At 35.1% G+C, this 8,728-nt stretch overlaps 1 protein-coding gene across 2 annotated transcripts; it reads left to right on the top strand.

The window, feature by feature from the left end:
• LOC109063264 (centrosome-associated protein 350) lies at positions 1-8,512 on the top strand. 2 transcript variants are annotated; one of them, XM_019080343.2, is made up of 8 exons: positions 1-733; positions 1,770-2,050; positions 3,293-4,971; positions 6,775-6,933; positions 7,075-7,311; positions 7,413-7,553; positions 7,654-7,779; positions 7,893-8,512. In XM_019080343.2, exons 1-8 carry the CDS (start codon positions 711-713, stop codon positions 8,037-8,039), a joined length of 2,793 nt encoding a protein of 930 aa, XP_018935888.1. In that variant the 5' UTR covers positions 1-710; the 3' UTR covers positions 8,040-8,512. The 2 variants fall into 2 exon arrangements, with proteins under 2 accessions (XP_018935888.1, XP_018935889.1); XM_019080344.2 differs by having other exon boundaries at positions 7,654-7,745; positions 7,893-8,033.
• Positions 8,513-8,728: the final 216 nt, after the last annotated feature.

Below are 8,728 nucleotides of genomic sequence, written 5' to 3'. Positions count from 1 at the left end.
GGGTGTTATGCAGCCTGGGATAAAAACAGATGCTAGAAGCACAGATAATGCACCAAGAGAGGAAGGGAGGCAAGTGTGATCACTATTATTCCATCATTTATTTTCATACACTTACACAGAGGAGTAGTGGGATGCTTAGTTCCCATATACAGTAGGCAGAGACAGTGCCAACACATTTATGTAGAGTAACACCTCAAGAGGAAATACTGCAGTGCACCACTTACTGTCTGGCAAATCCTGCATGACACACAGCAGAGGAGGAGACATGGCAGAAGTGTGTGCCTATCATCAGCTTGTTATCTAAAGCATTTACTGTCTGTCTTGGCTACAATGCACCACTCAGAGTAATTACCCTTGGAGAGAGAGAGAAATGGAGGAAAGTCGGTGAGATAGAGTGGAGATAGATAGATAGATTGAGTGAGTGAGAGAGAGAGAGAGAGGAGGGGGAGGCTGGATGGGAGGAGAGAGTTACTGGATGAAAGAGAGAGAGACAGTGAAGCAAGCAGGAGGAAGTTAAAGAGAATAAAAAGAGGGCATAGCTGTAGACAGAGATGCAGGATGACTGCTCTCTCAGCCACCGGCTCGACTGCAACTGCGAGTTGACACAATCTTCGGGGAGTGGCAGCAGCATCTCACAGGGGACCTGAAGGAGGACAGTCTACTGTTCCTCTGGCTGCTTGCTCGCGACTCAGCCCCTTTGTGATGGCAGTATGCCAGTCATGAACAGGTCAGGGTAGGTGGACGGCATTTCTCTCTCTCGCTCTTTCACTCTCTCTATTTGCATGAGTAGGCTTTAGTTCTGTGTCAGTTATATCATTTAATATAGAAAATTAAAGCAGTAGTTTACGCAAAAACGAACATCCTATTAAGTACTTACTTAAGTACATTATTGACTTTTCCCAAGTAATTACAATGAATGGAGACTCAGACTTCTGTTTGAAGCTTAAAGCCTCAGGCCTCACTTAATGTAATTGCACAAATTTGCTAAATTCATTCTAAGATTCTATTAGATCACATATTTTAGAGAATGTCTTTTCTTTCATATTGGATAAAGATTTACTGATGTTATAACTATAAGGGAAAGAACTTCAATTTGTTAACATTAGTTTATTAGGTATCATGAATTAATCAATTAAGACACTTCACATTTATGTTTACATACATAAAAATAAAGGTTCTTTTTTAGCATTGATGGTTCTGTGAAGAATATTTAACATCATGGAACATTATGGGGAAAAAATGGATTAGGATTTGCTTTAAAACAATTTTCACACAGAAAGTGTTAGTAAATTTAACAAATTGAACACACTGAATTAAACATGACATTTTGAAGTAGAAAGACTAAAATAGCATTTGCTTATATGCTTATAATCTAATAATCTAATACTCACAATTAATTACAACTTTAAATAATCATTTTTAACAGAGTGGAAAAAGGTTCTTCAGATTACAAAAATATTCTTCACACTAAGATTTAAAAAAAAAAGTTCATTGAAAGGTTTATGAAATGGTTCTTCTAACTGTATCACTATGAAAACCACCTTTTGGTACCTATTTTTTATAAAGTATTTTCTAAGCATATACTAATAAATTTTTAATATTTCAAGTTGCACACATTAATATTAATCAATCTATTATGAATGTAAATAATTTAATAATGAACATTACTATATTTCTATAGTATATTTAGTATATATATATTTAGTTTATATATAAAAATATATTGTTCATTGTTCATATATTTTGTATTTTTGCTTGTTTTCCTTCAGCTTGTTGGGTAAGGTAGGTTTGAGGAGGCTGTTGTCATCAGATGAAGTGTGGACTTTAGGAAGGAAGAGGAACCAAGTGGAATTCGTCCCAGCCGAGCAGGATATTCTGCAAGTCGCAGAATCAAATAATCCTCCAGCCAGCCCCTCTCACAGGTACAGCCGACAGAACCAGGCTTCTCTTCACCTTATCAGTCCAGAAAGAATCAGCAAGACTGAAGGTGGAAGCCCTTCATGTCAGCGTGACTCTGTGAAGGCTTTGAAACCAGGACCTGAAGTTAATGGTGGGTAGAGGGTTCTGTGTTTTCGGGATTTTGAAGCTTTCCATACACATTATGTCTTTTAATAGAATGCTTCATTATCTTCATTTCAGATGGTGAAAGACAGCAGTCATACATCATACAGTCTGATTTTACGTTTTCTCTTTGACAGATGTCTTTCTGTTGTTACTGAGTGTAGGCTACTGCAATTCATTGTGAGTGCTGATTTACAGTAGTCTAGTGTATTATGTGTATTAGTAACTAATGTCTAGTTTCTGCTGACTCATCCTATGAGCAGAATGACTCAATGCCCATACTGATTTACTGTGGCATTTATAGCATATGACTGCACATAAACAATGCAAAACTGTTATAATGTCAAAAAAAAAAAAAAAAAAGAAAAGAAAAGAAAATAAATCAGAACCAATGCTAATGGGATCAAAGAGAGGTTCCCTTATAATCAAATAAGATCACACTACATTAACTAAAATTTGAAGAACAATTACAGTTTTATATTTTAATATACTTAAAAATATAATTTATTACTGTAATGTAAAGCTGAATTTTCATCAACCATTACTCCAGTCCTCATGTGTCATGTGATTCTTTAAATCATTCTTATATGCTGATTGATGGTGAACGTGATTTCATCAAGTGTAACATGTTCCTGGATCAACATCCATGTTGATCATGAAACAACTTTCCAATCAACCAATCAGAATTGAGGGATAAGTTTACAGAAAAAGTCAATTTTAACCAGAGTTAAGGGTTCTTTTGCCAAGTAAGAAATGTTTTTGAGAGTTATATTGTTAAAAAAGATTATTTTATTCATTAAAGAATCCTGAAAAAGGTATCACAGGTTTGAAAAAAATAAATAAAAAGAAATTAGGCAGCACAACAGTTTCCAACAATGATAATAAATCAGGATAGTAGAATGATTTCTGAAGGATCATGTGACACTGAAGACTGAAGAAAAGGTTGGAGTAATGGTTGAGTAAAAGCTCAGCATAATATAAAATTATCTAAAATTATATTTTAAAATATATTAAAACAGAAAACAGTTGTTTTAAATTGTAATAATATTTTACAATATTACTGTTTCCTGTATTTTTATTATCAAATACATGCAGCCTTGGTGAGCAGAAGAGACTTATTTAAAAAACTGCAATTATTGTTATTATTAGTTAGGACGGATTCCAAATTATGTCATCCATTAACATTCCTTCAGGATTTTTGACAATTGAGAATATTTGATAACATTTTCAGAACAAGAAACTCAGAAGAAGGTACAAGGGCTTTATGAGGACACCTGCACACTCAAGAGAGAAAGAACACAACATCCAGCTGAAGTGCCAATGAAGCCGGTATTAAATATCCAGCATTTCACACTCAACCGTGAGCCTCAAACAGATTCACTCCGAGCCCCAATAGTGTCCAGCTTGTCATCTGACAAAAAAGATGATCTCCGATTGGACTCTAAGAAGAGCCATCTTAAACCCAAAGAGCAAGAAGACATAAAAATGACAAACGTGGTCCATGGCAGCACAACACCAGATACCACAGCTCTAAATGTACAGAACAATCAGAGACTGCACAGTGTGCTGACACTCAACAACAACCACAATATCTGTGACCAGGATGCTGGGGGGCAATGGAAGTCATCTCTTTCATACTCCAAAACCGATAAAACCAATGAGTTCCCTGAACAAAAATCTCAGGTGTGTACAAATGAGACTGTCACAGACAATCCACTTATTGAAAACTTAATTCTGGAAGCAGTAAATGTGGAAATAAGAAAGGCTGAGGAAAGTCAGTCTTGTGATGTCAGTCTGTCTGAGATAGATGAGAAGTCAGAGGCAATTTCATTTCATAGTGAAGCACTCACTTGGTCTGAAGAAGAAAGGGACTGTCTCGATAAGGAGAAGATTGAAGCAGCTAAAGCAAGTAGTGGCTCTTTACTTTTTGCAGAAAAGTACACTGTGCTACCAGATGATTTGAACAATAAACAGGAAAGACGCTGTACACCGCCACATTACGAAAGACAAGAGACTGTAGAGTCGACCTTGTCAGAAATTCTCTCGCCTGTGGATGAGGTTTTGTCTTACGGAAGTGCAGAACTCCCTCCATCCGTTAAAGGAGGAGCCATATCAGGTCTTGACAGTTATGGTTGTCCTCCTCCGCCTCCTGCCTTTGAGATTATTACATGGACCAGTGAGGAGGAACTTCCAGCTCCACCTGATTCTGTAGAAGATCTCTCAATTACCAGCGAGAACCTCCCTCCTCTCCCTGTGGACTTCTCTCTGAAAAGAAAAGAGTCTCAGAGTCTAGACTCTAACAGTCTGAGGGGAAAGGAGGTAAACGATGATACTAATGGAGCTCTATGTGAGGATGCAGAGGAAAGCGACTGTTCGGAATACACTTTCTCACTTCCCGAAGATGCAAGAAATGAAATCTGGGATCCATTGTCCTCCTTTCAAATTGGAGACAGAGTTCTTGTGTGTAACTCCAGACCGGGTGTGCTGAAATATAAAGGCCTCACGGTGTTTGCGAATGGGTTTTGGGCTGGTGTTGCTTTGGACGCCCCTAATGGAAATCACAATGGCACTTTTAGAGGTGTGAAGTACTTCAGCTGTGACAAAAGCCACGGTGTCCTGGTCAGAGCCGAGGACATCGCTCACATACACAGAGAACATAGTTGTGATGTAGAGACTGGGGTGGATGAAGATCTCTTCTCAGATGAGGAGCAGCCTAGGGCAAAGAGAGATAAACAACAGAAGGTCACATCGTCAGCTGATGGACAAAGAGGACATATACATAGTCAGTTTCCTCCTAGAGATGAGACCATATCTACAAATACCACATGCACACGACAAAAAGTACCTCAGGAAGACATGTCAGATGGAGCAAGAAACCTTTCACATGCCTTTAAAATGTCCTCACCAAGAGTAAGTAACACCAAGCACTTAAAGTAATAATTCGCTCAAAAATGAAAATTCTGGGACCATTTAATCACCCTCATGTCATTCCAAACCGGTAAGATCTTCGTTCTTCTGTGGAACACAAAATGAGATGTTAAAATAAATGTAGCTATTTTGCATATAGTGAAAGTATGTACACTAACGTTTAGTACATTTTTATTTTGACAGTAAAACACTCATAAAATCTATTTCTAAAAAAAACTTATATTCATCAAAGAATCTGTATCACAGTTTCCCCAGAATATTAAGCAGCACAACTGTTTTCAACATTGATAAAATTAGAATGATTTCTGAAGGATCATGCGACACTGAAGACTGAAATAATGGCTGCTAAAAATTCAGCTTGGCCTAACAAGGAAAAAATTACTTTTAAAATGATTTATATATCAGTTACACTTTATTTTAAGGTCCAGTTCTCACTGTGAACAAACCACTAACTATGACTATTGCCTCCACAATCCTAATTTGCTGTTACTAATAGTTAGTAAGGTACAGTAGTTGTTAAGTTTAGGTATTGGGTAGGTTTAGGGATGTAGAATATGGTCAAGCAGAATTTATGTTTTATTTGTGCTTTTTAAGTGCTTATATGTTGATAATATGGTTGTTATTGGAATGGTAATTATAGTGAGAATTGGTACCAATACTAAAGTGTTACCAATATATTAAACTAGATAACAATTTAATTTGTAATAATATTTCACAGTATTACTGTTAAATGTTGATAAAATAAATTCAGTCTTCTTTAAAAAAAATAAAAAGTACAATGACCAGAGGCTGCCCTTAAACAAACAACAAACAAAAAAAAACTACACAAAGTACCACAAAAACTGACACATCACGATACAGTCAGTTATGAGACACACAAGAACCAGTGTTGTTTCACTGATGTCAAACCTTGTACAGCGCTTTACTGCATTACACTATACAGTATATGTATCTTATTTTTCTTTTCTGTTATTCCATTCTATCGCAGTATATACTGTATAGAGCTAGAATGATAGTAAACTAAACTCGATATGTCTGTTCCTCACACAAACTATGTGTAACTCAGCAGGAAGCTTCAGAAAACTTATGTACTGTACACTTATGTACAGACTTATGTACTGATGTTGCTTTTTGTCCTTACTGGAGCTCAAAAGCCCCTGATCACTGTTTGATTTCATTGTACAGAAAAGAGCAGCATCAACAATTCTTGCAAACAGAGTCATACACCCTAGTGAAAAATAAATATACTAAAATGTATATACTAAAAACATATTCATTTCATCCTGAGTAAACTACAAATACATTTACATATTTATGTACTTAATAAAAATACCCTGCATTTGTACTTTTAGTATACTAAACTGGTATACTAGCTGAAATGCGAGCAACTAATTTTGTACTTAATGCACTTTAATTGTGTGGAAGTAGTGCTGAAGTCCAACTAAAGATATACTAAAGAATACTGATTGTGCTTAAGTAGAACTATTCCAAGTATACTTTAGATACTTTAAATATCTTGCATTTAAAGACTAATATTATTCAAATATTATACAATCCTCATCAGTAGTGATATTAAAACACATTAATATTAAGAAATGTGTATTGTGAGTAGTTCTCCCAATAAAATGTAATTATAATTTTTATATCAGTAAGTCTTGAGTGATATGTCAGTAAATATGTTAATAGATTTGAACTATGCTTATATGAAATAAATGTTTTTTTTTAAATGTATAACTTTTTTTATCGTATAGCATACAGCAGTTACTAAGCACCTGTATTTTACAGACCGACTTTGAGCTCCATCATAATGAGCTCCATCAAAACAGGCATCATGAGGATGCTAAGCTGACAGAAGAGCTGGATAAAGATGGAGTTCACTGTGCTCAGGATAATAGAAAGAGACAAAGGATTAAAGCATTGCATGACAATCCCTCTACAGATACTGTAAGTTGTCAAAACAACTGTAGTATTTGCTTTAGTGAAGAATAAAATACCCGTGTAAAATAATATCTGTGCATGAAATTTGAATCATTGAAAAATGTCATTTTTTTTTACTGGTACTGCACTTTTCTCTTTGATATTTAGGAAGTCAGAAAAGGTGATGAAGGTCATTTAATGCCATGTGTCTTGGATCAGTGGCATCAGGCCCAACCTGACACGCCACCAAAGATAAAAGTGCCGCCCCATGAAGACAGAATTGTGTACAGATTAGTGGACGCTGCAGTGGAGATTCTGTGTGGCCAAGCAAATGAAGACACTCTCGACCTTTATGAAACACCAAGCTATTTATTAGACGATGATAGTCGCAAACGTTATCGGCAGGTTAGTCTATAGGAATGTATACCTAACAAATGACTATAAAAATGCTAAATGAATGAGAGAAACAAAATTCTTATCTAAACCTTATTCATTTTACACTGTAGGTGATCTTTCAGTTAACGTCTGATGTACTTCATGAGATTTGGGGTGATATGTTAAGGACAAAACAATCTGCCCAGAATATCCATGTTCAATCTGTGATCTCAGCTCTCCAATCCAGTCAAATTTCAGTCACATTTTTAAAGGTAAAACAATTATTATAATTTTTTTTTTCAGTCGAACTACCATTTTGATTAAAGTATTTTGAAAAACTTTTACTGTGTGTTAATCTAATGTTATTTGCAGGCTGCCGTGAGAAAAGAGATACAGAAAATTCTGAATTTAGAGCGAAGCGAGCAACAGATGACAGAGTTGCTCCAAAAACTGTGCAAATACTGGTACGCCAAGAGAGACAGAGTGGACTTTATACTGGTGTGTGTAAAGGCACTCCTATAATAATTAGTGATCTTGGTGTAACTTTAGCTAAGTTTGCTGTAAATGTTAGAACTGAAAATGTCTGATTTTGTCTTTTTATCTATTTCTAGATTCAGGAACTTCATAATGAGGAGAGAACTTGGCTAGACTACAGTGCTGACCAGTACACTGTGAAAATGCATCTGACTGAGGAGATTTTCAGTCTTCTTTTGGATGACACAATATTAGCCCTAAATCATATGCACTTTTCAACCTAAATGACAAGTTTCAGAATCTTGACATTTTCATACTTGCATCTCTGATATGTTCTTTGATATGTTGTTGTTTTCTTTTTGGGGGAATCTTACAAATCCTGTCAAGAGCATGTCCAAGTCATATTTCACAATTATATTTTGCTTGAACAACATAAACCCGTAAAACTGTTTTAGGACCATTTAGAACAGTTTTCTTGCATTAAGAAATGTTCATGACAACTAAACACATTTTCACATAATTTCCACTTTTGCAATTACTGTTAAGAAAAATATATTATTCTCATTACTGAATTTCTTGATATTATTCTTTAAAAATGATATTATTTACATTTTAAAGTATTTATATGTCATATTAGTATTGTTTGTACTGCTTTTAATATCTGCTGATTTAAGTCAAAAGTAATCTATCACAGTCATTTGTTTACTCTAATGATTTAAAAGTAATAGGCTACATTATTACAGTAATGAGAATATAATGCAAATCATCATGGAGAATAATAGGAATTACAAAATATACATTATATGAGAATTTCAGGACAAAATTTGCTTATGGTTATACAATGAGAACAAACACATAAAAATACAAACAAACAAAAGTTTTCTGTATGCAATAAATTCCTTTTGATTCTGTGATGAGTTTACATGAACTTTTTTTGTGAGAGTTAATCTTTGTCTTTAATCATTCATCATAT

This window comes from Cyprinus carpio, chromosome B5 (assembly GCF_018340385.1).
Source record: "Cyprinus carpio isolate SPL01 chromosome B5, ASM1834038v1, whole genome shotgun sequence".
In the NCBI taxonomy this organism is placed as follows: Eukaryota; Metazoa; Chordata; class Actinopteri; order Cypriniformes; family Cyprinidae; genus Cyprinus; species Cyprinus carpio.
This window is presented reverse-complemented; position numbering and strand designations above follow the sequence as displayed.

Bases quoted from the DNA above. Each gene is read 5' to 3' on its own strand.
- LOC109063264 (XM_019080343.2), top strand. From the start codon at position 711: ATGCCAGTCATGAACAGGTCAGG. The intron at 4,972-6,774 runs GTAAGTAACACC...TGTATTTTACAG, and splicing joins TTAAAATGTCCTCACCAAGA to ACCGACTTTGAGCTCCATCA. The intron at 7,312-7,412 runs GTTAGTCTATAG...TTTACACTGTAG, and splicing joins GTCGCAAACGTTATCGGCAG to GTGATCTTTCAGTTAACGTC.